At 40.9% G+C, this 26,625-nt stretch overlaps 3 protein-coding genes across 3 annotated transcripts; 1 reads left to right on the forward strand and 2 right to left on the reverse strand.

The window, feature by feature from the left end:
- Window positions 1–588: 588 nt before the first annotated feature.
- LOC129722685 (pre-mRNA-processing-splicing factor 8) lies at window positions 589–9,382 on the reverse strand. Its single transcript, XM_055676343.1, has 8 exons — window positions 9,250–9,382; window positions 8,032–9,044; window positions 7,839–7,964; window positions 6,602–7,463; window positions 5,477–6,301; window positions 5,219–5,411; window positions 4,177–4,901; window positions 589–4,118 (listed from the first exon to the last, which is right to left on the reverse strand). The coding sequence occupies exons 2-8, from the start codon at window positions 9,033–9,035 to the stop codon at window positions 705–707; spliced, it is 7,149 nt and encodes a 2,382-aa protein (XP_055532318.1). The 5' UTR covers window positions 9,036–9,044; window positions 9,250–9,382; the 3' UTR covers window positions 589–704.
- Window positions 9,383–15,495: 6,113 nt separating this feature from the next.
- Window positions 15,496–23,225, forward strand: LOC129721811 (myosin-2 heavy chain). Its single transcript, XM_055674817.1, has 7 exons — window positions 15,496–15,775; window positions 16,533–16,608; window positions 16,660–17,003; window positions 17,060–20,980; window positions 21,050–21,121; window positions 21,191–21,313; window positions 21,382–23,225. Exons 1-7 carry the CDS (start codon window positions 15,692–15,694, stop codon window positions 21,406–21,408), a joined length of 4,647 nt encoding a protein of 1,548 aa, XP_055530792.1. The 5' UTR covers window positions 15,496–15,691; the 3' UTR covers window positions 21,409–23,225.
- On the reverse strand, window positions 22,875–25,891 carry LOC129721812 (uncharacterized). Its single transcript, XM_055674819.1, has 2 exons — window positions 25,155–25,891; window positions 22,875–24,680 (listed from the first exon to the last, which is right to left on the reverse strand). Exons 1-2 carry the CDS (start codon window positions 25,295–25,297, stop codon window positions 23,408–23,410), a joined length of 1,416 nt encoding a protein of 471 aa, XP_055530794.1. The 5' UTR covers window positions 25,298–25,891; the 3' UTR covers window positions 22,875–23,407.
- Between the last annotated feature and the right edge of the window lie 734 nt (window positions 25,892–26,625).

Here is a 26,625-nt window from a genome sequence, read left to right on the forward strand (position 1 = left end):
TTTGGTCGTAAAAGAGTTTGATGTGAATGATGCAGAAATGCTTCTATTCAATGGTAAATAAAACTTGTCACCCTTGTTCTTGTTTACGGCCGGCTTTTGCCTCAAACGAGTTGGAAAATACTTTTCTCGTTTTCAAATTAGCTGAATAAAGGACTGTTCGAATTATTATTATTATTACCTATATTTCTTTAGTTCCTTTATGTAACGTAAGGCATTGATTTGAACTAAAACGAGAAGGCAAATTGATAATACAAATGCGAAACGGCCTTCCAAAAATATGTAATATTTATTCTTTCTAATTCTAAAAACTCTAAAAATAATCAGCTCAAGATCCAAGCAAAACAGTTTATTCTAGAATCGCTAATTTCGTTTTCGGTTTCTTGCTTATTTAGCGATTAGCTTTCCGATGACAGCTAAAAATGTATAACTAAATGACAGCTAAAAATGTATAACTAAAGCCCATCATACAAACGAACTGCATGTTTCATAACGAAAAAAAGTCTGGGAATCATACATACTTCCAGAGATGGTTTCTTGGAAGAAATCCGCGAAAATAATCGTTTCGGATAATGCATTTACGGATACTAATGAAACAAGGTAGTTACTTTATTCTAAATAGTATTATTTTAGTCAATTATAGCAAGGGCATATTTACAAATGCAGTCCCAGAATCACCACCTTACTATAAGGTTTCTCGCCGGCATTTACGCATACAAATCTTCCCTATCCGCTCCGTTCCCGTCGCCGCCTTCTTCCAAACTGGAAAACAGCAGGAAATGTGACGGCCGATGTACCTCGTGGTAGAACTCTTTCGGATTCGCCAGCTGCAGCTCGTACTTCATGTTCGGATCGTGCCGCACGCCCATAAAGTTATAGTTCCAGCTGCCCTGACCGGGGACCATGAAGAAACCCAGGAACTTATTCGACAGCAGCATCTGAACGCGTTCGTAGTGCGAAGGAAGATACCCCTTCGGGTTGTTGCCCTTGTCCGTGTTTTTGTGGCCCCACTCGTACCCGGACGGAGTCAGTTTGTACGCCGTCAGTGAGCACGACCCGGGGGTGAACGAGCACGTAATGATGATAGTTTTCTCTCCATCCCACGTTGGATTCTCGGACATTATTTTCGCGTGTGTTGTTATGTCCTGCGGTGACAGTTGGGGTAATTCATTTGGTTGGGTGTGAATCCACCCCAGAGGCTCCATATCCTTTAGATACTGATGAGAGGGAAGTGAATTCGGCAAGTTGATTTGCTGATGGGTACCCCATTGCGGTGGCATAACGATGCAACGGATTTCCTTGACCTGCGGATTGTCGGGTGGACTCACGCCGTACAGGTAGCCTGCAATTTGTGCTCTTAGATCGGAAATAGTGACGAATTTTTTGAGAATATTCTTGGGTAGAATGTACGTGTAACCGGTTTCCTTGATGTCATCGGAGCTTACGTAAATATGATTGGTACGAAGGTGCAGATTAGTGGCCGAAATAGCTCGCACACGCCACTCTGTTTTAGAACTAAACGTGGTCGTTTCGTAGTTACTGGTTGTTGAAGTTATAATTTCATCGCCATGTTTGTTCGTGGTTCGAGTGGTGGTAGCTGTCAATTGCGACTGTTCCTTGGTTTGCTTTTCGATTTCGGCAATCTGTTGGCGCTGAGCCGATGGAGCGGAAATTTCCATACCTAATATGATGTCACGAATTTCGGACTGAGTCAGCGAAGCGACGTTCACGTTGTTCTTTTTACCGTAATCGGCAAGAATCAAATCTTTCAGTTGAACTTCAACCTTTATCCATTCTTCATCGCTCAGCGTTGGCCAAATGTGGTGCGCCTCGGTGATGGTTGTTTTGTCCGGTTTCAGGATCACCTTCGTACGCTCTGTGTTAACGTGCAAGGCTCGCAGAATAAGAATCAATCGAGAGAACGCCGTGTAGGATGAAATAGTCTTCAACCAGTCGTCGTACAAGTTAAACAGCACCATTTGCGGTTCGGTTGCCTTTAAAATCAAGTCTCCAAACTTTTCTACTTTTAAGCATGCTTGGAAGGGTAACTGCAATTCCGAACCCTTGATGACAATGTTGGGGAAATCAAGCAAATGCACCTCAAGGGGATCCAACATACCCTTTCGTGTGACAATGATTTGCTTGGGTTGTTCTTCTACGGGTAGCGATCGAATAAGAGCTGCTACTTCCTCTGCAGTTTTCCACTTAGCCAATTGACCAAGACGTTTCTGGCCAGCCCATACTGAGGTGTGAATAATTTTCAAGAACAACTGACCGGTTCGAGGATTGAAAATGAAAATTGCTCCGTTTATCGGTTTTGTGGTAAGATTTCCTTCGAATGTCTTGTGGATTGTGACGCGATACACATTTGTGTCGTCCACAAACCAGATGATCTGGTTAGAGAACAGTTCTCCGTAGTTCTGCGATGAAAGGTAGGGTTCTGTGGGTTCGGAGCTATACAGTTGAAGGGCCTTACGAATACGTTCACGAAGTACATACAGGGCAGGATTTGCCTTCATTATCTTAGCCATTGCTTGTTGAATTAACGGTTTACAACCCGGGAACCAATTTCCGTAGGCGCTGTGAAGATTATATGCCAAATCGATCGCAATCAGGACTCCAGTAGGCGACGGGTAAATGGACATGTTATCTGTAGTGTAATCTAAGAACTTGGCTCTCGCATATCGCTCGACATCGTGGGAATCGTAATCACCCCATCTCAGCTGGACGTCTAACCAATACTTTTGAGTGGTAGTATTATCCATCGTATCTTTCGTATCAGCCAGCAACGAGGGCCGCGATACGTTCCACTTATACGCAGGGAATAAAAGAATATCCGCACAGGACGAATTCATTTTGTATGATTTCCTAGGATGAATCGTTTCTTTTTGAACGGTTTCGATTTCAAGTGCATCAAGTTCCTGATCAAACACCTGACAAAGATCCATCACGATAGACTCGTGAATCTTTTGCCACAAGTGAGCACGGAATATTTGAATGAGCGAAATTTTTAGAGTGGGTATTTTACCGTGCATGAAAATACCAGTCAAATCCAGCTGTACCTGAAAACCAACGTAGACGTTGGCTCGATTGATAGTCGGTGACCACCAGAGCGTGAATCGACGATTCGGAATCTGGTTCAAACCAGACCGCTGCGCGTTGGTCAGTTTCTTGTACTTCATCGACTCCTCGAAACCGGACGCTTTTTCCCAGAAAAGACCCTCCCACGTGGGGAAGTACGTTCCCTTGAATAGTGTGTGTTCTAGAATACCTTCCACACCACCGAGAGCCTGTATCATGTCCGTACGGTAGTTATTCAAATTCCATAGTTTACCGTCATGTCGCTGATGTGTCCACCAGAAAGGATTCTGCTTCAAAACCTGATACTGCTTGAACTCAGTCCTGATTCTCCAGCCTTTGTCATATGCTAGCGTGTGACGATCCTTCTGGAACAGAGTATTGATTCGAGGGATACCTCTATCCCAACTATCCTCCAAATCTTCCAAAGTCAAACGTCTGTTTTGAGCGTTTGCTTCCTGTCTTTTAAGTGCATACTCGGCCCACACACGCTGAGAGTCTATAAACTCGCTCTCCCAAGGTTGAATATAGCGATACAAATTCGGAATCAGCTGATCCTCGTCATGTGACATACCCGATCGGAAATGAGTAATTCCGGTATCAGTCTGCTTGGACCAACGCAAATCCGATTGCGGAATCAGAACGTGTCCCATGCTCAACATTCCTAAACCACCCAACTCTTTCGGGGTGTAGAAAACTACCGGCGGAAATCGGGAAGGCATTTTCGAGTTCAATCCGATCTTGATACGAGTTTGAATTTTATTCTCGCATTTTACCAACAGATCCAACAGTTCCTGGGTATTGACCACTGCCTCCCGGAAGTATGTCATCAATCCAATCAACGCCGTGTTCCATTTGTTTACAATCTTGGTGAACGTTGTAGAGCCGGACGCCATCAAAATCTGTCGCACTCGATTGTGGAATCGGGATAGTGATTCATCATCCACGCGAAGGAAACATTGTGCCGTACGTTCCTTGGTTACTTCGTTTTGTAAGTTCCATACGCCATCTCTATGTGTGAACTCTTCGTTTTGAGTGCGACACTAGAGAATAAAATTAACAGTTATATTTTGAAAACATTCAATCACATCTAAGTCTTACCTTAGGCAAAATCCTGCATTCAAATCCACACATGTTAAACAGTAAATTCGGATTGTCTTTCGAATAAACCGAAACGAAGGTGTTGTCCCACTGTACTGTGGTTACCGAGCGTGGCAAACGATTTTTGATATCCCAGAAAACCGCTCGTCCCAAATTTACGTCGTGCTTCATCAAACGCATTCGGGCATCTCGAGGCCAGCATTTCTTATTATTATAACCAACAATGTTTTCATTGTTTGGATCCGGATGTTCGGTCAAATAGCGCTGAATCAAATCCCGCGCTTCTTCTGCCGTGAAGCGGAAAAAGATATGAATGCGGTCCACGTACCGACAGTACAACCGAATAGGATGACACGTTTCGGTGGCCACATCCTGGAAGGTAAGGAAATCGTTTGGCATCTGCGGTGGGCCAGCCATCTCACTGGCTCGCTGTAAACCCAGTACTAACAGATCCAGCACAAGACCATAGTACTGTACGATAAACGAAGCAAACTGCAGACCACGGATGATTCCGTAACTGTTGGTATGGTTCATGTCCTTGTAGTTGATTACCACGTTGTTCTTAGCCGTCATGTAATCGGCAATGTTGTGATCGACGATTAAACGAAGCAGACGATTGAGCAGAGTTAAATCAATTTTCTCGTACAACTTTTCGTAGCGTGATTCGAGCAGCACGTTGCACTCGCCTTCGGAGACGTCCCACACGTCCTGCAGGTTGTTGATGCCTGGAAGGATCGGGAAAAAACGGTGTTAAAATATGTTCCTTTAGACATTCCGAAATGTGCGTAGCGCTCTTCTCATCATATTATATTTTATTGGATTCTGTAAAAACTCAATACAGGACAGTTGGAATCATCACTCTAAAATTACACTATTAAACAGTAGACACGTCAATGCCGCAAGCGTGAGGTTTGCAACAAGGGGATGATTTCGAACACGAATCTCGTTGTCACAAAGCACACTCCCGCAGCATTTATTTTTTGGCTTCGAGACATCAGAAAAAAATCTGTAAGAAAACAAAAGAAACATAGAACACCATTACCTTGACACCACTTATAAACCAAAAGCGGTGGCGGTTCCGTGTCACTTGGTTTGATCCACGGTGGGAATAGACGACGCTTATCAGCCTCATACCAAAGATACTGGTCAAGATAGGCGTCGGTGATCTTTTCCAACGGTTCTACGTCATAAACTGGAATCAGATGACTGTACAAATCCATAAACTCAATACCAGTCTGAAACGAATAAAAGAAAGAAAATTTTCATCCATCCCTAAAATATAAGTTTTTGCTAAAGAAACCTCTTTAAACGCTCTCTGGGTGAGAAGATGACGCTTAATTCTCGATAAGGCTTCATGCGGATTATCATAGGCCTGCTCGATGAGACCTAATTCCTCACGCTGGCTTTGATTGAGTCGTGATTTAACGCTGTAGGCTTCCTTCAAACGTTCCAGCGCCAAAATCAACAGCTTAGTGTCGTGCTTGTATGACAACGGAGGGAAGGGAATCGGTGCAAAGCGGCGTGACTCCAGCCAGTGAACCGTGGTAGTGTATATTGCGACTGCTTCCTCGGGCGAAATGTAAGGACCATCTTTCAGGTAGTTGTGTTGTCGTTCCTGCTCGGCCTTCAAGTACAATCGGGTTAGACGACCCAAGTTCTTCTTACAAACAGTTTTGTCCACTGTGGCACCACGTCGGATACGTTCACGGTTATAATGGGCCGTATTAGTCCACCAATCAGCCTTCATCTTCACATATCGTAAAATCATATTCTCTATCGGAATTGGAAGTCCGGGAACTTTCCATGGGATGTTCGCCTTCCAGCAGCGCCATGCTTCCGACAGATGCTGCAGAATGGTTCGTGCTTTATTTTGCTTGATTCCCTCCGGCATCATGTCCACAATGTCGTGCATAACGGATGCACGCAATTCCAAGTCAAAGTGCGATTCGACTCGCTGTTTAGTAACGGTTTTCGCAACACCCTTCGAATGGCGACCCTCGAACTGACGGGAGAGCAGATTTCCCAACCAACGCTCCAATAGCGGAGTAATTCCCCGCATAAAGAAGAGCCACACACGCCATCCTGGAGCCCAGAAACCGCAGCCAGGTCCTTTGCCAACAGGGCCCTGGAAAAGAAAAATGTAACTTTAGTGACTAGGCAGTTTAAAGGCTATGAATTCAGCAGTGTTCGTGATTTTTTTAAGTTTACTATCATTATCTTTCGATTAGCAACCTGTTTTAATCACAACCGACAAAAAATATTAAAATGTGTAAGCAATGATTGAAGAAAAAATGTGATATTCTTTATTTTGTCGGTTTCTACTTGTTGTAGCCACCCGGAATATGAATCGATTTTCACTAGGATAATCGGCCCAAAGAGCGATGGCATATCGAACAAAACAGAAAGTAAACAAGACTACACTTACCGTATTGAATCGATAGTAAATCAAGTGCTTCAGATCCTTGCACATGCGGATTTGTCTCATCAATTTGTACTTGTACCGATACATGCCGGTCAGTTGTCCGACATGAGCGAATATGTACTGCAACCCATCGGCCAGCTGGAAGGCGTCAACGTTGTTCAAACGGTACTGGACATGGGAATCGATTATCAGCTTTGTCAAGCGTAGTATTTCTCGACACAAATGGAAAGCATTGCCGAATCGGGACTTTTTACGCTCCTTAGTAGTCAACGTTTTAACCGGTTTCAGATTGAAGTTGTAATCCAAATGAAGATAGTTCAGATTTTTACGATGGATCAACAAATTAAGCATGTTGTAACCTTGACGACAAACTTGCAAACCCGCTTCAACCCAATCAAGCGTTGTGGTTTGGAAGAATTTGGTCGCCTTAAACGATCGGAAGAGATATCGTTTCTTCTGGGGTTTTGGTTTCCGATGCTTTAATGCGTTCAAAACGTAATATTTCAACAATTTCTGATAACTGACGCGGACTTTGACCGGATGTCCTGGCGGACAGTGTTCCTTGTACCAACCCTTCACCAGAGGGATATCGATAGCTCGACGGCACCGTCCAGAACGCATATTGAACGGACGTGGCGCCCAGAGCAGTGATATTCCGTTTGCCGTGTTGTCGGTGTAAAGTGGTGTATCCTGCAAAAATGGTTGCACCTCTTCCGGTAGAGTAAACTCCTCGTCGTCATCTGGAAGAGGCTCCACTGATTTCACAGCATGTCGATGGGCGATCGGATTAATCAATGGGTCGAAGTAAAAAGCTGGCAGATCCGGATCTTCCGTTTTTATAAAAACTACATTTGGAGTGTGATACCTAAGGAAGAAATATTGAATCTATTACACGGAGATAGTATCGATAGTTGAAGTTAGAATACAAGTATGTCTAAGGGTAACTGTTTGTGACGCTCAGCGAAAGGTGCCATTGTTCTCAGGCATGCAATCTACATACAGGCCACAGTCGACAATTATGATGGAATTCTAACATTGGTGCGAAATAAAACCGTGGCAGGCTAGTGCCACATGATCATAGTAAGTTCGTTCTTAGTCGACTTATTTTTTTTACCACTTCAGTTTTAGTACAGTCCATTTCAAGGAGCTGACTGATAAATGGGTGGCGTAGTTATTTGCTTTTTTTTCTTTTTTTAAAAGAGACAATTCTTTCAACTCCAAACTAAAACAATGAACTCACCAGGAGAGATGCACGAAATGGGGCATATTGTTGTAAAGGTATGGAAAAGCAATTCGGTACTCGGTTCTAATAGGTTGTCGTATGATAATCTTATTAATGTCGTTGAACTCGTTCCAATCTTCATCTCTGCAAAAGAAAAAAAAAAACAAAATAAGTCCTTGCCAACTTTCAACTGTTGAAACCTTCATTTTACCCGACATTGTGATCCTTGATTAGAGGCTCAAACTTTGGGCCTCCCGGGATGGCCATGTTCAGTGCCTTAGCGGTGAAGAAACTCTTCGGATCAAACAAATAGAAGAAATTACCATCGACCAGATCGGTCAGCAATTGATTCGCAAGCCGATAGAGAGTCGCCATTTGCGGTAGCGTCAAGTTCCACTTTCTGTAAGTGGAACCATTTACGTATGGCGTTCCGATCAGTGGACGATGCTCGTAGAACCACTCATGTACACTACCGTCTTCTTCCGTGTCCAGCTCGATCTGAATCGCCTCCAGTGGTTCAACATCTAGTACGTTATCAGCGTAATCGAGCGGAGGTTCTTCATCGTCGAAAGGTGGAAATCTCATACGCTTAAAGTGTCGCCGATCACGTTTCTCACGACGCATCATGATCCACATTGTTCCCCACTGTGCTATGTAAACCGGCTCGATAACCCACGGTATTTCGTTGACAAACGTAATCGCTCCCGTGATGTGATAAAGAACCGGAACGTCACGAATCTGTTCCCACGGCATAGGCATATTTTCTAACAGTTTCATAACTGCGTGTGGCATATATTTTAACGCACCTAAGTAGACACGCTTGTCATGCCGATACTTTCTACTAGTCATATCTCCGTGATCCCTAATAATCTTTCGAATGTGTTCCGGTGGCATGTCCTCTTTCTGTGCATCCACGAATCCAAACTTACGCTTCTCGGCGAAGCGTTTCGTCTGCAGCTGCTGCCATTTTTGGGCCTTCTCTATCAGCTTTTCTTCCGACAGGATGATATCCGGCTTCGGGGGACCTGGCGGAGGAATGTGCCCCATAGGGGGAGGAATCTGCATCTGTGTGGCAGCTAGCTGTTGGGCATGCATTTGAGCGGCTGCTGCCTGGTGTTGCTGAGCTTGGGCATGCTGAACAGCGAAGGCCTGCTGCTGGGCCATCATGTGAGCAGCCCATTGGTTGGGGGGAATCATGTATGGCGGAAGAGCCATCTTCACAAGCTGCAAAATAACACATAGAATAAGCGCACTAAAAACAACAATAAAATGAACGATTCAGAAAATGTGCCCAAAATAAACAATTTTGTTGAAAAGTAGATGTCGGCCATTACTGCATTTGCCAGCGTTGACAAGTCCGGTTCACGGCAAATATTGAAACGGTTTTTCTGCTTGAATATGGATTCCCCCGTTTAGAATTTATACTCACCGGAAGTAGCAACCACTCAAATCTGGTTTTACGTGATTTTCACTAGTTTTCAAACAGTTTTTCTCCAATAATTGGCAATAACAAACACCGTACAAAACACGATCACGCTAAACGTTTTTGCGATGTTCGCTAGTTTTCACTGAAAAAAAATAATTCGATGACAGTGTTTCCAGAAAACTTTTAAAATCGAAACTTCAAACGCTATTCGAGCTGTTTTAGCACAGTAAAAAAAATCTTCGTGATTTTTAAACCGAATTAAAGGAATTAAAAGAGAGAGATAGTTTCCACCTGCATAATCAATAACCATAAAACGTGCCTAACAACTAGTTCGGGATATAGTCGCGACTGTATGGAGTATCGTTAAACTATATGGATTATCATCCGTTTATGGTTATTGATTATGCGAGCAGTGAAGTGAAAATACAAAAATATACAATGTATGTATATTACACACTTAAAATAAAACACCGAATTCGGTAAAATTTTACCGGAATCTTTACAGCTGAACGTTCGGTGAAATCTTCGGTGTTTCCGAAAATTACCGAACAGTTTGTGAAACCACCAACCGAGTGGTCGGTAATTTTCGCAGCTTTTTTGTAATGTTCCAAACCGAGCAGCCAGTAAAATTTACCGAAAGAAACTTTAAAAATGAACAAAAATACCGAACACACCTGTAAAAAATACCGGTGGCAGAAAAGTCGGTTATAAATGAGCCTGCCGGTAGCGTCTAAAATCAAACTAAATCAACCAGATCACTTACGAAAAATGTTAGCGACTCGTACATCCATTAACACTTTCCAAATTATAAATATCCTATGTTTACACACAACAAGAACTAAAACAAATCAGCAGCACCAGTAGAAAATATTCGTGTCTTGCACGGTTGCACGTATGAGAAAAATGGCCACCACTTCGCAATTTGGCATTTTTACAGGTTGTTCGGTAAAAAGTTATACAAATTTCGGTGAATGTAAAATTAAGCAAATATTTCGGTAACAGTTAATAGAATTTTGGTAAAACTTACAGATCATACAGAACAGTCGTTAATTTGATGCTTTTTTGCAGGAATACCGGTATTATTACACTTTACCGATGATATTATTGTAAAAAATATTACCGAACGACTTTTTTTTGGATTAAGTGTGTATTTTTTATTTGATAAGAAATGTCAAAAAAACACATATTCCACTGATATTTTTTAAATTTTAACAAGAGAACTACTGAAAATATCGTTTTCGAAATTCAACAATCGTAAGTGACTTTAAGACTAACCTGCCGTCAAAAATCATGAGACAGCCAGGTCATTTTTCTAAAATCTGCACACTCCACGAAAAACTGTCTTCACACAAAAGAAATCTGTAAACACGGTCCTTCACGGATAGAAAAAATTGGTGATTGAAACAAGCATTTTTATAGTTGAACCACATACTGTCCCTCAGGCCAACAAAATCATTGGACATACGTAACACTCAGGCAGAATTCTTCCAAAAAGTTGGTACAAAATGAACTACTCGAATTGTACCATCCTCTGGATAAAATAATAGTTTGAGTAGTTTATGAAGGCGGTGTACCTGCGCAACCCGGCATTTGTCTCGTTGTCGCTCAAAAAATTGATTTCGTTGCATTGATTTCGTAAAGAACTTTTTGACAGTTCCTTATGGGATTTTCTTTGGTGCTCAATAAAACCGAGAAAAAGAAAATTCATTTTGTTCATTATTTGTCAGTGTCATTCCAATTGAGCAAACAACCTATTAAAGTCGTGCGGGGGAAAGAGGAAGGATGTTCAGTGTTACCAGTGTTACCAGCGTTACTTTGGATGACACAGCGCCACCACATACTTAGACATACGTAACACTGGTGATTTTTTTTTTGGTACTCTTTGCCCCACATCACCCGGTACCAACACCAATATGAACTGCTCGACGAAAATGAACGGAATGAATTTTCTTCATAGCGGCTCTACTCAGGAAGAAACCTTCCAAAAAAGTTGGTACAAAATGAACCTCTCCAAAGTACCAACCTCTGTAAAAAAAACCTCTGTTTGAGTAGTTTATGGAGGTTGTGTATCTGCGCAGCCCTGCATTTGTCTCGTTCCCACTCGAAAAACGCAGCATTGATTTTGTAAACAACTTTTTGACAGGTTTTTAAGGGATTTTGTTATGAGCTCGAGTAGAGTCGTGATGAAGAAAATTCATTCCGTTCATTTTCGTCGAGCAGTTCAAACTGGTGTTGGTACCGGGTGATGTGGGGCAAAGAGTACCAAAAAAATCGTCAGTGTTACGTATGTCTAAGTATGTGGGGATACTGAATATAACATTGTAGCTCAATAGTTTAAGCACATACACAAGACATACGTAACACTCAGGAAGAAATCTTCCAAAAAAGTTGGTACAAAATGAACTACTCGAGAGTACCAACCTCTGTAAAAAAAACCTCTGTTTGAGTTGTTTTTGAAGGCAGTGATCCTGCGCAGCCCTGCATTTGTCTCGTTCCTACTCGAAAAATGCTGCATTGATTTTGTAAATAACTTTCGACAGTTTCTTATGGGATTTTCTTTGGGGCTCGATAAGGCCGAGAAAAAGAAAATTCATTTTGTTCATTATTTATCGAGCAGTTTGACAAGGCGAGGTACGGAGTACTATGGGGCAACGTGTACCAGAAAAAAACGCCAGTGTTACGTATGTCTTATGTATGTGGTTTAAGTCATTCAATTTAGTACAGTAATAACTGATAAAAGATATTATCACGAACAGTTACCATACTTCATTAAGAGCAAGCCCACCAGTGGCTAAATTGAAGTTTCTAAAGCTAGTTTGGCAACCCCCACCATAACGCGGCAACCGCACCGGGCGTTGCCATGTTGGTTTGGGAAATAGCAATCCCCACCTCGGGTAATAGCGAGTTATTAAATTTGGCAACGCGATAGCAACGAGCCGAATCGTTGCCGGCAAATCAGTGATGCCAGAGCCGAATCGTTGCTATTCGGTTTATTCGCGTTGAAAAAGATTTTGAAGGCTGTTCGCACCTACGTGAACTCTCGTATGTAATTGTCAAAATGTGCGTGATGACAAAAGCAAAAATATTTCCTTCTTTCTTTTTCGCACGCAGAAACCAAACAAATATCAGCAATACCGTCAACGCCAATAGAGATTAGTGACTTTTCACCTACGCACACTAATGAACGTGTAAACTCATGTAAAGTTGCTTTTGTTTCCTCCAAAATGTAAATCATCGCATCTCGTTGCTCCGACTTTTTATCACTTTTTACCATTTTTGGTCGATAATGTTAAGCAGCTTCCCCCGATTCATGATCACGAATGAAAAATTCATTCAGAAACGAGTTTAGAACTTATAATAAGTATTCAACTGAATATTTGTCCAGCTGCCAAAAACATAGCATAGCAAACAAAAAGGCGATTTGTAAATACTTTCCTCAACTAGGTGCACTAATACATTCGTACGTAAAAAGGTCTATTTGATGAAATGTCAAACTGTTGTTTCTTTGTGCTCGATAGTGAATGTTCGTAATAATATTACGAAGATGATGAGTGTTTCGAATGCGGACTCAATTGGTCGGCCACGGAAGACGAGATGTTTTGCCTCGCTTGTTAAACACGTCGTAGAACGCAAGTGTCGGCGTGAACTACTACTCAATTTTGTTTCCGATTGAGCTGAATTTTTGCACAGGGTGTTTTTTCGGGCAGGTAAACATTTTGTATAGGTTTTTTATTGAAATGACCATTTTGGTTGGCATTTTGGTGTGCAACCTACACGATGCGGAAAGCGCAAATTCCCACAATATTGGCCAATATTATTCAATATACCTGGAAGGTTTAAGCAAATCTGCTCGGGAGTATTACCAACTATTTTCCCGTTTAGTTCGGTCGTTGTATAAAAAACCATATTTCTCCTTTACCGCTGTTTCAATCTTCAAAAACAACCTGAGATGCGTTCGAAAGCGGCGTTGGAAATGGTCATCTGTATTGACCGGTCATCTGTATTCCTCCGTATGGCGGTCAATGTTTGGCTATTTACTAGGCTGAGAGCCGCCCCGAATCTTTCCAAAAACCCTTTTCTTAATCGCGTATAAGCAAATTTGTTTGGCGAAATCACTTTCTTCATCACTAGAATCAACCAAATACAGTAACTGTTCGCTAACTGGGTGCTGTTTAACTGGGCTGCTTTTTAACTGGGCGTTCGCTAACTGGGCTATAGCCCAGTTAAAAAGCAGATGAACGTCAAAAATCAGCGTTTGACATAACGCTGTCAAAACGAGATAGGGGCTCATGAATAGTGAATTGAGATCGATTTTTTCAGTTCAATGGATTTTGGTTGTCATCACACCCCGATCAGAAGAGCATAACTAAAAAATTACAAAATTATATCAACGTGAAATACAAATAACATATTTTGATACAATTTTGTAATTTTCCACATAATTTTAATAACAAAATTGAATCTGAATGAGTTACAATAACAAAACGTGAAATGAAGTAGTTCTGAAACAAGTCTAACTAATTTTTCGTTTTTATCAAAACCTGTTGTTTCCAACAATGTTTGTTATTAAATTGTTCTATATACTATCTTATTTTGTTAGAAAGCTGATATATTAGTAACAAATTTTGATATGTGTTTGATACTAGTAGAGTCATTTCTGTTATAATTTCTGTTATTTTAACACCTAACGGGACCAAATTAAAAACACAGCCTGTAAGGGTTTTCCCGTAACAAACTAACAACTTCTGTTACATTTTTGTTTTTTCTTTCTGATCGGGACATGCGATCCACCAGACGTTAGACGGTTAGTGTAAATAAAGCACACGCAAAGCTAAAGACAATGTATTATTTTTCATTTCATCAATCAGGATTTTTAGTGTATTTGTCTTTAAACATTTTCCAATTTTCGCTGAGGGAGATTTGCCTAGCGCCATTACATCGAAATCCCCCTCGGTATTTGACGACATTTGAAATGTCAGCCCAGTTAGCGAGCGACATTCGTTAACTGGGCTAGGCCCTCAGCCCAGTTAGCGAACGAATAGTGTACTCGAAAACAATTTCCGCGTTATATATTCAAGTTTCTTTTTTTGGTGGCAAATTTCAAATATTAATAGCAAACTGTGGGAACCAAAACATCATAGAATACAGAATACAACTAATGAAAGTTCACCAGCTTTCAGTAGAATAGTCGTTTAAGCCAACGTTGCGGGACGCGCCCACTTTTACGAAATTACTTTAAATAAACCTGTAAGGATGAAAAAATCCATGTACGCACAAGTAAAAAAACCGATGTGAAAAAGAAATAGTGGAATTGGTAATCCCCATTAGCAACGACCGGTGCGAAAATCGGTTGCTATCCAAAATAGCAACGGCCAGCGTTGTGAAAGTAGCAACTCAAATGGCAACTCACCGGTGCGCTTGCTCTAAGTAAAGTTAAAATCCTTACCGCTTCAGCAATGGTTTTTGATTATGCGGGATGTCTTATGTATGTGTATGTATTAAGATTCCTCCACATTCAAAAGCTTTGCACTTCATCCAAACAAATTCCAATGAACCAAGTCAACAGAATCAGACTTTTTATGCTGCATCCAAATCATGAGAGTTTCAATAAAACCAATGCTTAATAACTTCAATTTCGAGTGCGGTCTGATCGGCCTGCAGAAAAAATGAATCTATGAGCAAACTATAGGACAGGACGTGACAAGTAGCTTCTAGTTATTCTTCTTTTCGTTCAAAATTGCCCTCATAAAACATTTTAATTTTTCGGCACGCCGCTTGCCTTTTTTGCAGAACGGCCAACCATACTGACTAATAATAAAACTTAACAGTGCGCTAAATAAAATCGACCAATCAGAGAGGGCTTTCACTTTGACAGAACTTTGGGTGATTTTTGGTTTCTCTTGTCACGTCTTGTCCTATAGTGAGCAAAGGTTGCAAAAATATTTGAAATAGATGTGAGAATTTTTCACCGTGAATGCAGGCAACCAGTGACAGACAGAGTTGCCAAGTCAACCAATAAAGATATTTATAACATTCTGCATATTTCATATGCATTCTGTACAGTTTGACTAAATGTTAGAAGTTTTGTACAGATAAACGATGGCTTGTACCGGAAAAATTGTGCAACTGATTGAATTTTATTCGCTGTCAAAAATATGAATGTATGATTTTTACTTCAACTATTGTCACAATTTCGACGTTCTTTTTCCTAAAAGCAAACTTGGCAACTCTCACTGTGCAATATCAGAGCTGTCACTTTTGCGAAATGAAAATTTTCTTACACGTAGTTTTTTTGTCTTGAAATCAGAATTCCATCTGTGCAAGTAATTTTGTGTGCAATTTCTCCTAATTGTGTCCAGTTTTACGTAGCGAACAGATTTTAAAATAAAGTACCATCAAAAGGAACAATGTCTGCGTGAAAAGTGACCTATTTACAGAAGTGGATATGTTCCGAAAGCTAAAGGAAAAGATCACCGAAGAGGTGAAACAATCGCCTCAAAGACTGGAGCAACTTTCCAAAGGATTGCAGGTGGGAGGAGTTCTTACATTACTATCCAATCAGTTCCATTAGATAAAAAGTGTCTACTCCGTGTGGAGACTCCTTTTTTCTTCATCGGAAGAAAATGCAATTACGCGTCAGTGGTTTTGTGTTTGTTGGTTCATAGATTCCACCCCACCAAGTTGTGTGGCGTTTCGTAATTTTTTGCGTTTTGTCTTCTTTTTGCTAGAGATACTTATTTACTATACGGTTGACGCCGCAAGCAGCTAATAGATGCGACGTGTGAATTTCTCTTGTTTTGCAGAATTTGTTTTTACTAGCACACATTTCACGCTATCGTGGTTTAAACCGCTCACCATTTGTCGTCTGTGATGAGCAGCAGCAGCTTTTATCGCTGGCCACTCCTTGCATAAACAGAAAAACAAAAAGCTTGATGTTTTTTTGTTGATAATTGCTTAATCGAAACTCGCAGCAGTATTTGAGGGGATGTGGCTTTTATCAAAGTTTTATTGATGATAAAAATAAAATTAGACCTGCGTAAAATTGTCTAATTATTTTGTAATGTTACTTAAGACTTAGATTTTGAAGGCGTAAGCTTTTAAGACTAGCTTTCGTCAGCTAAGCTTATTTGTTCGTCTTTCTCTTGTACGGCAATCAGTTTATTGTTGTTGCACTAAATATATTTATTCGCATTAAGAATGTAGGTACAGAATCCGCAGCTTTCCATAGTTGGTATGAAAGTTTGCACAAATGAATAACGTTATATTTTTTATTTTTTGTTTTACAGGCAGCAGTCAGTTCCGCATCCTCGACCACCTCTGAAATATCTGGGAGTGAAAACTTCTTTAGCATTACAGAAGATGGTAATTAAAAACTTTTTTTTCCGAAACAACTTACTAATTTGCTATTTGTAGAAACACCTCAAAATTCTCCGTTGCGCCAATCGCAAGTTTTGAACAGTAGCAATAGCACCAGCACCCCCGTTCAGCAGAATCAGCTGAACAATAACTCCTTGGGTAATAGCAGTGCGTCGTCTAGCTCGACGCCTAGTGCTGCCAACAATAGTAGCAGCAACAACAACAACGACAGTATCGTTAGCAACAATATCAGCAACAGTTCGTTTCTTTCTAACATCACCGCTGGAAGTGCAGCTCACAACAATGGCGTTTTGCCCACCGTAAACCGCATTCGTCGCTTGTCAAATTCATCCATGGCTAGTGACGTCTCGTTTCGGTTACCTGCCTATGAATCTCCGGCGGTACTTGAACATTTGCACGCAAAAATGGTCCGATTTTAATCCAACTACTCTTTTAGATCTACCATTTGGAGACCGATATCGACGTGTCGGCCAGCGAAACGGAGTCGGTGTCGGGCGCATCGTCCGCGACCAATGGCCAGTTGGATTTGGTGAGTAAGGATAAGCTATTCCAAGCGTACAAAAAAGCACTGGATCGCTACCAGAAATATCGAGAACGGTACACCGAACTGGCACGACGTTATCGTGAGCTGGAAAAGGATAACACCAAAGCCCGATCGGTGCTGGTAGAAACACAAGACAAAGCGCTGCGGCGAATAAGCGAATTGCGGGAGCAATGCTCACTAGAACAGCAAGCCAAAGCACATCTGGATGGAGCTCTGCGGATGGAGATTGACGAATTGCAATGTGTTGTGAAAACATTGAAAACGAAACTTGAAGCCGTTGGTGATCGACCGGATGGAACAAGTGTGAAAAGCGAAGAACAAGACTTGATTACACTAGCTGGTGACGACGTTGGTGAAAACCTCGAGCAACGGATTTCAGTATTGGAAAGTAAACTAGCGGAGCAGTTGAAAGTTAAAGAAACCTTAGAAACAGAAATTACTTTGTTTAAGCAACGAGAAGAAGAGCAAGCATTAACTGTGGCCGAAAATAAAATGGCAATACATTCGGAATTGGAGAGTAAAGAATCTGAGGTTCGCAGGCTTAAAGAACAATTGCAAAACATTGAGAAAAACATGAAACAATCTCTGTCCGATAAAGATAATCTGGGCAAGGAGATAAGTGAGATGCGAAATAAGTTAGCGACAGCGGAAAAAGCAGCAGCGAGAGTGAAAGACCTTGAAAGCACAGTTACCTCCTGCAATGATCAAAAAAACAAACTCGAATCTAAATTTGTAGAATTCGAACGTAAAATACTTGAATTAGAGAAAGAAAAAAATCGATGGAAAAATGCTTGCGTTAATTTTGAACAAGAAAGAGACGAACTGTCGCGAAAGTTATCAGAGATGGAGGCAAATTTGACTACAGCGGTCACTGAAAAAGAGAATTCTTTTAAAAAGCTTCAAGAACTAGAAGATTTGGCCAAAAGCGTCGATTCCACTGCTGAGATCGATACTTTAAAGCAGCAGATCGGGGATTTAACGACTAGTAGAGAGGAACTGCAACAAACTGTTCAAAAAACGATGGATAGTCTTCGTAAGAAACAAGAGGAATATGACAATGTAACAAAAGGAACCACTGAGAAGATAGAATCCTTACAGAATAGTTTACTGGAAAAGGAAGCTTCCATCGAACGATTACAAAAGCAGCTGACACAGCAGGAATCAGCTTACCAAGAAGCTAGTGCAAATCTTATTGCTGCTCGAGAAGAGCTAGAGGTGAAAGAACAGCAGATAACCGAACAAGATAATGAAATAGATCGCCTTGAGGAAGTGAACAAACTTTTGAACTCCCAAAAAGAAACTGACCACAGTGATCGTGCTACCATAGAAGCACAACTGAGAGAGGTTTTCGACCAAAATAATCATCTCACGTTAGAGCTGCAAAAGTTCAAGGATAAGCTGGAAAAGGTTAATGAAAAATTCAAAAAAATGACAGAAGAAAAGGGTAGTTTGAAATCTCAGAACGAGCAGCTGCTTGGTGATATCAAGAGTTGCAAGCAGGAGATGAATGGTTTACTGCAGCAGAAAGCTTCCCTCACTGAAGAAATTCGCAATTTGAAAATTATCAATGAAAACTCCGAGTCGGAAGCACTTCGCTCCTTGCAGGAATCGATGCGAGTGAGTCTAGCGCAGGCAGAAGAGCGTTTGTTGGAAACGACAAGGGATCTCAACCATGTCATAAAGTTGAAATCAGACGAAAATAGACGCATTTTGGAAGAAAAGGAAGAGTTGATGGAAAAATTAGACGGTGTTCAAAAAGAGAAAGAAGATTTTGCAGCAGAGGCTGCGACTTTGAAATCTAAAGTGGAATCACTGCGTAATGAGAAGAAAGATCTAGAAAAGACCCTTGAGCGGGAAATTCGCGAGAAAACAGAACTCAAGGCGCAAGTAACCAATATTCTGCAGGAAATTGGTCGCCTGGAGGAGCAATTGAAGGAAGTGAAGAATTCCCATTCTGTTATTTTGGACGAGAAGCAAACCTTAGAGGACAAAATTGAACGGTTGCAGCGTCAACACACAGAAACGAAGGGCAAGGCGGACAAGGAAACTTCTCACAAGTGGCAGACGAAGATAAAGGAAAGCGAGAGTAAACTACAGAAGGTGGAATGTGAAAACTCGCAACTTGCGGAAAAGAACTGCCTACTAGAGGAAAGCAATCGTCGAACTGCGGAAGAGATTAAGAAACTGCAAACCGCGTTACAAGAGGCTGAAACTGCTGCCAAGCATGAGAAGAAAAAAGTGAAGGAAATGACGGCTCACTGTGAAGAATGGAAAAAGAAATGCCAAGAGTTGGAGGAAAAGGTTAAAACAACCAGCGATCAGCTGAATCAATGTGCGGGAGATCATGCAAAGTTATTCAATGAAAAAGAACTGTTAGATCATCAGCATCGCTCGTTGCAAGATGAGCTAGAGGCGAAGGAAAAGGAAAAGTTATGTGTGCTGGATAGCAACAAATGTTTGCTTGAAGAGCTATCTCGAGTAAAGCAGTCCTCGGAGGAATTGGAACGAGAGAAACAAACGCTAGCTGGGGAGTGTGATGCTTTGAAGGAAGAGATAGATAAAGTGCGATTGGAGAACGATTATCTTAAGAGCAAGCAAAACGAACTAAAAGCAAAACTTGAAGAAGAGAAGCAGACGATTCAGGAGCAAAACAACGCTCTACATCGCGAAATAGATTCGATGAAGAACAGCAACCAGAAACGTTTGCTAGAGCATGAGACGTTGATAAAAAAGGTAAACGAAGAGAAACAATCAGTCAGTAAAAATGCTACCGATTTGGAGAAAAAGTTGGAAAACTACGAAGAGATCAAAATCGAAAACGAGTACCTCAACACATTGATCAAACAGCTGGAGGGAGAGCTGCACTCAGTAAAGGATGAGAACTCCAAACTACAGGCGTCTGCGTTAGCCAAAGAAACGGAGGTCAATACAATGAAGGCTAAAATAGGCCAGAATGAGCAGATAGTTGAGGAGAAGGATCAAGAGATTAAGAAATTGATCAATGAGTTTGTGGGTAAAGAACACGAAATGAAGGCAAAGATATTAACGCTGGAGCATGGCAAGAGCGAAGCGGAAAAACGCTTAGCAGAAACGTTGAATAATCATAGCAAGAGTAGCGATGAGCTTAAAGCAGAAAAGGTTAAACATAGTGAATTTGTTAAACGGACGGATGAAGAAAAGCGTAGTCTGGAGAGCAAGTTGGACGAGGCTGTACGAACGCAGGAGCAACTCAGTGGCAAACTAGAACAAGCGCAGGCCGCACTGGAGGAAGCAGCAACGAAAGCAAGTACTCTGAACGAACAAGAGACGGCTGATTTACGGCAACAGTTGAAATCAAGCATTGAAGAATGTGAACGGTTGCAAAAGGAGTCGCTAGTCAATCGCGAGTTGCAGCTGGAAAATGCTAACTACGCTCGTGATTTAGATGAACTCAAAAGTGAGTTAAATACTGCAATGGCCGAAAAGTTCGGACTGGAGCAAGAGAATGTGCAATTAAAGGAGAAATTCAATTCATTTAGTGCCGAAACGGAGGAGAATATTCGGCGATTCCAAGCGGAAATTGAGCAATACAAAGAACAGCAACCACAGCGTGGCGATAATGGTGAGGAAAAGAGTCGTGCATTTGACGAATTGCACAATAAAAAGGAGGAACTGGAGAACAAATTGAAAAAGATCATGCACGAGGTGCAAGACGTATCGAACAGAAACTTATTCCTTGAACAAAAGTGTGAAAATTATCTTATCCTGGAGCAGTCGAACGAACGGTTGAAGCTGCAGAACGAGAAGCTTTCCCGTCAGTTGGACGAAACCTTGGTAAGTTGGATAGCTTTCGAGAGCGAGGAATTGAGGTCAGTTTAAATGTTATTTTTTCTTTTTTTTTAGGTTTCAATGCATCATAGTGAAGGTATAGCAGCCAACACCGAATTTGAATACTTAAGGAATATTCTATTCCAGGTAGGTTTTCTTTTTTTTAAATCAAAGCTTAAGGCACGTAATGTAACTGATTTATGTTGTACCTCGCAGTATCTCAGTGGTAACGTGAGTGGTAACAGTTCGACGCTAGTGAAGGTGATATCAGCTGTTCTGAAGTTCTCTCCTCAGCAAACACAGGTCGTACTGGAGAAGGAAGCGCACCGGAGGTCGCTGGTAAGAATCAGATAACCTTCTTTCACGTCTTTGCTGTTGCAAAATGTGTGTTGCGTTATATCTTTTAGATGGGACAGATTAATAATCTTCTATAGCAGGAAAAGTCGAGTGCTGTACACCAGCAGCTGCTACAACCTCGTACTACTCACTATCGGTACTATTAGGCTAAAAGAGACAGGAACATTTGTTCGTTTGGTTGTAAATTTGGTTGATGGTTTGTATGAACACCGGTCGTTCCATTGATGTTGTGATGGTTGTCTGAAATTGGACAAAACTAGGCTTACGGCACACTGCGAGAATGATTCGGTCTCAAAAGTAGCATAAAAGATGAATCGAAGTCAATGATTCGAACTGAACCGACTATAATACATGGCAATGTGTTCACCAAACAACATTTAGTAAATTTTTCCCACCCTTCAGTTTTAGTATGGGTAGTTACCAGGCAGGAACAAAGCAAAACACGAATAGTGTGGCGTAATTTGAATATTTAAACTTTGAAGCGAGTAGCAAACTTTGAGAGCCAATCTATTATTTTCTGCTAGATATAAACCAGGAAGTAGTTATCTTCCTCTCAGAATAAGGTGTATTAGCTAATGCGAATAACAAATACTAGCGTTTCAACAAGTGGCAGCCCTGACGGTGCTGCCTATTTTATGAGAATCAACTATTTCGATTGTCGCTCACAACTAACAGATAGTGGTATTTAACTCATTTGAGTAGAAAGCAAACTAGGTAACATTTGTTCATGAACACTCTAAGAAACTCTTTAGCTAAAGTAGCTTCATAGGCAAATCACAAGCTTTAGAAAATATAGATCCAATTGGCCGGATAAAATCGCGGAATTCCGCCGAAGCACGCACTGAATGAATTATTGTCAGTGCTGTGTTTGAATGCCTCAAGTTTTAAATTGTATTCTTCTGTATACTGAATTAGGCTTAAAGTTGCTTGTCATGATGAAACCATTAATTCGTTGTGCATTTTTATCCGTCTTTGACCTCAATTTTTGTATTTATGTTATATTTATGTTATTATCCGTTGTCTAATGCTTTTAAAACTAAACCCATTTCGTATATTTTTGATTATTTGTGGTTGCTATGGGCAGGAATATTCTCTCCGATGAAAGCTTATTTGTACTTCCTCCTTCTTTCTGTGAACTCCAAGTAAAGTAGATGTATTCCGGAAGTTTTCACGTTCGAATTATCAACGGAAAGAGTACAGTTTATTTTTTCAAATCGGAAAGAAATTATTGCTCAAATGGTTGATTTCCAAAGTCAGCGTCTGATTTGTAGTGCAAATTCAAAGAAAAAAAAAATACAAGAATCGTTTTGAATTTTTCGAAAACGTTCATCTTGATACTAGTTTTTAAATTAACCTTCACAGTAAACTGGCTTTGTCTAGCAAAATAACATCACGCCTTACGCCAGCTTCTCCACAGATCGTCGTATTTCTGGTTATTATTAATCATTGATTTGCTTTAAACACAAACTAAGTTTTCCATTCTACGTGATTTTTTAACCACAACTCTTCGTGTCTATTGAAAAGCTTAGTTTATAAAGATAAAAAATGTTTTATTGTCACAATTAACAATACAATTGATTGTTTTTTTTTAAATTATTCTACAACACATTTTGCTCACAATTGATATGTCTGTTGTTTGTCACTTTTCAGTTTGAGACGAGAGCAAAGAAATTCTCTATCGCTAGAGCATGTAAAAAAAAAAGAAGAAACATAAGCAAGTCTACCCTTACGTTACGATCCGTAGCTTACAGTTTAAGTATCATTTAAAGTTAAGAGTTTATCTAGCAACAAAATGCAGTTAAATCGATCAATTTTAAATTGATGAAAACTTTATCAGTTTTTTTACAGCAGAAAAAAATATATAGAAAACTAATACAATCACAATTAAAAATTTTACCCTAACGAAAGAAAACGCTTACTTTCCAGCTGCTTGCGTGCAAATTTTAAAAACTATCAAGTGCAATATCACAAACGGACATTTACCACAGACAAATTAAAATGCAAAATTGTGGAAACTATATACCCTTAACTCCTACATTAGAGGCACGTTGATTGGCACGTTGCACATTTGCAACTTCATTTTTGTGCTAGGAAGGACAGGAACGACTTTGTGTGGGGATTGATTTTCTGCGGCGACTCGTCATCCAGTGTCAGATCATCCCAGGCGAGATTTTCCACGTTGTCTTCTTCAGGCGTTGTTGGTACTGTTAGAAGCTTGCGGCAGACACTGTTCTGCATCGGAGTGCTGTTGGTTGGGGTGGAATTGCCCTTGCCGGGTCCTTTGCAGTTCTGCTTCAACACCGAGGGATTTTCCGGAGTTTTGCTTCTTACGGTATTATTGCTCGTTGGAGCCTTGGGTGGTGTACGATTGATTACTAAGGCTGGTTTGAGTTTTTCCGGAGGTGTTCTAAGATGCGGCAATGTTTTCTGGCTAGGAGGTGGTTTTGGTCGTTGATCTTTTCTCGGCGAAGTGTGACTTAGAGGTGGCCGATGATTGACGGTGTGTGCAGGTTTCTTCGCAACTGTATTCGTTGTTTTTACGACCGGCGGCTCAACCGGTTTGTCTTCTTTTTTCTTCGGTTTGGGGGGTAATGGTTTTGCGCGCATCTTTTTCACGTTATCAGTCTTGTCTATGTTGTTAGTATTTGCACTTTTGAAATTGCTTTTGTTCGGCTCCGAATTCGCGGTCTTGTCCGAGTTGGTCTGATCAGATTTTTGTACGGTTTCGGGTTGATTGGTTGGAGCGTTCTCATCTGGTTCGAATAAATATTTACCGTACAATTTTTCTAGCAATTTAGTGCCCAAATTGAAGTTCGTGTAAAATAAATCTAGTGCCATTAGCAGATATGCTTTCGTTCTGGAACTTAAACCGCGTACATTGATGAGACACTTTCGAATAGAATAGTTCAGATCGTCGATCTCTTGCTTGTGCTCGATTGCCGCTTCACCACCATTCAGTGTCACCTGGGAAAGAATCACTTTTGCAAATTCTGGATCTATCGTGTGAGAATCATTCTCTTCACACTTTTTGATTTCACTTTCTAACTCTGTCGTTAGTAGCAGCAGTAAACTTTGCCCCAAGATTAGCACCCGCTTCCCATTAATGAACTTCTTCCGGTGGTAGTATTCACCAAGCAGCGTAACCGAGTTGTAAAATTTCTCCAGACTGTCCCGTTTCAGCTCTTCGATACTCTGGAAATTTCGCTGCAGGATGGTCAACATTGCATTCCGTAGCTTGGTTTCCTTTATCACAAGATCGTCCAGCTGGCGGGATGCGAAGATAACAGCCATGCTGACCGCAAACTTGCCATCAGCTAGCGCTGTTTGGTTGAGGTAGGTGAACAGATCACTGTAAAGTACATAGAGGTTTATATTTAAACACAAATTTATTTAATCTTTGTCTGAATATTTCATCATGAAAGCATAAACGAAACACAAAATTGGTTCGAAATTAGCGATGAATAGGTCCCTAATAATAATTACATAATTTATAACTATTTGCCTCATATCCACATGAGTCATCTGACTCCTGCTGCAAGGCAATGCACACTTCCCGCACGTTCACATTTTGTTCGACTTGACATTTCACCAATACTAGATTTGTTCCCCGCATGAATTTTTTGGGGTATCAATTGAGACCATAGCCTTTACAACTTTCACGTTCCCGCAATCGAACGGACACACTCGTGTAGCCCTCCATAAGGGAAGATCAATGAACTTTACCACACCTACAGAGCACCAACTTCGAACCAATGTATTCGACGACGACGAGAAGTTTCAGGAAGCATAGATCCGTTAAAAAGTATTTCTCATTCATATTCACCTCAGCGTTTGATCGTCTGCGATGTGGGTCTGGAAAAGGATGGCGAAGTGTCGCAACTGGTAAGTCACTTGGATGGTGTCTGCATCGACGTCTATCCTGCGGATTTCCTGCTCGAGTTCGGCAAATTTCGCTGCATTATCCATCACTCCTCTGCTCACTGCTGAAATTCTCCGCCTTGTAGTCTGACGCGCACTCGCACGGCACCCTCCTCTATGCTGGGCAGCAGCTGGGAGATTTTATTTTTTGTCAATTTTGGCTGCCTCGCACGTCGTCGTACGTCAGTGGTGGCACAAAAAGAAGCACGGAAAATTTGCTCGCATCTGTTGATTTGGAACGCGGGATACTTCGCACAACTGCTAATCGTTCAATTAAATTACTCGTTTTCACACACTGCGAGCCCGCGTTGATAATTGCGTATTGTTTAGATGATCACAGATAATTCAATTACTACTGCTTCTTCCTGCTATTGATTTCTTCTACGGCACCCAACTGTGCTCTCACTGATGAATGCTGATCAGTCGTAGTTTCACAGACAGGTTTTACGTCCTGAACACAAATCGAGTAAATATTGTTTCGACTAACAATAAACACATAATATCTCAGTTCTTCGAAAAACACAAATTACTAAAACTATTTTCAACAGAACAATAAATTTCGTGAGACCTTGACCGGCGGTGTTGTTGGGCAGAACGTTCGCTGAGTTTTGTGGTGAGTGAAGACAAGGTATCTCTCCTCAACCTGACGAAGACGAATACAGTTTCGTACAACATTGGTTTGTATCACTACTACCTTTGCAACAATTCGAATCTAACAGCATGTTTGATTAAAAGACACGACTGTGTACGAGAGTGAAGTGAGTAGCTTAAGCCGGGTATGATCCCACAGCGATGGTGGTAGAGGCTGTGCTATAATTTAGCGCCTCAAGTGGTCGAACAGGTAATGTTGCAACATGTTTTATACAGTATTCGATACACCTGAGGCGATAATACAATTTCGCCCGTTTATGGTAAAGTGATCCATTCAAAGAAAAAGAACAAATCTCTGCACGAATCTATTCAAAATTAATAGAAGACTTAAGGTTCAAGATTAAATAATAATGTATATCTATGTATACCAGTTGAAGTTGTTTTTTTTTGCGTATGTCTTATCAATGATTTGCTTTAATATGTAGGGTAAGGTGGGGCAAGATGGGTCAGTGTCGTTTTTGAGCGTGAAATAACTTTTTTTGTGATAACACTAATTTTGCATGCGAATTATTGACTATGTATCACGTGTAAATAGTTCATATTGCTTGTTTTTAATAAACACAATATTTCTTCGCTAAGTTTCTCAGGGGATTAACGCTTCGTGCTCTGTCGTCGTACGCTATCTTATTTGAAGTAAACCTTCATTTCAGAAACAGTTTTGCTCTTGATGTACCAAATAATATGCTTTTGACGTAGGACTACATCTAACCGCACTATATTGAGAT

Source organism: Wyeomyia smithii, chromosome 2 (genome assembly GCF_029784165.1).
Source record: "Wyeomyia smithii strain HCP4-BCI-WySm-NY-G18 chromosome 2, ASM2978416v1, whole genome shotgun sequence".
In the NCBI taxonomy this organism is placed as follows: domain Eukaryota; kingdom Metazoa; phylum Arthropoda; class Insecta; order Diptera; family Culicidae; genus Wyeomyia; species Wyeomyia smithii.

Excerpts from the sequence above, each read along its gene's own strand:
- LOC129722685 (XM_055676343.1), bottom strand. The coding sequence starts at position 9,035 with ATGGCTCTTCCGCCATACATGATTCCCCCCAACCAATGGGCTGCTCAC. Across the intron at positions 7,464-7,838 it reads CATTTCGTGCATCTCTCCTG|GTATCACACTCCAAATGTAG; the intron begins GTGAGTTCATTG and ends TTTCTTCCTTAG. Across the intron at positions 4,902-5,218 it reads GGTTTATAAGTGGTGTCAAG|GCATCAACAACCTGCAGGAC; the intron begins GTAATGGTGTTC and ends CGATCCTTCCAG.
- LOC129721811 (XM_055674817.1), top strand. The coding sequence starts at position 15,692 with ATGTTCCGAAAGCTAAAGGAAAAGATCACCGAAGAGGTGAAACAATCG. Across the intron at positions 17,004-17,059 it reads CTGCCTATGAATCTCCGGCG|ATCTACCATTTGGAGACCGA; the intron begins GTACTTGAACAT and ends CTACTCTTTTAG. Across the intron at positions 21,122-21,190 it reads TAAGGAATATTCTATTCCAG|TATCTCAGTGGTAACGTGAG; the intron begins GTAGGTTTTCTT and ends TGTACCTCGCAG.
- LOC129721812 (XM_055674819.1), bottom strand. The coding sequence starts at position 25,297 with ATGGATAATGCAGCGAAATTTGCCGAACTCGAGCAGGAAATCCGCAGG. Across the intron at positions 24,681-25,154 it reads GCAGACGATCAAACGCTGAG|TGATCTGTTCACCTACCTCA; the intron begins GTGAATATGAAT and ends TGTACTTTACAG.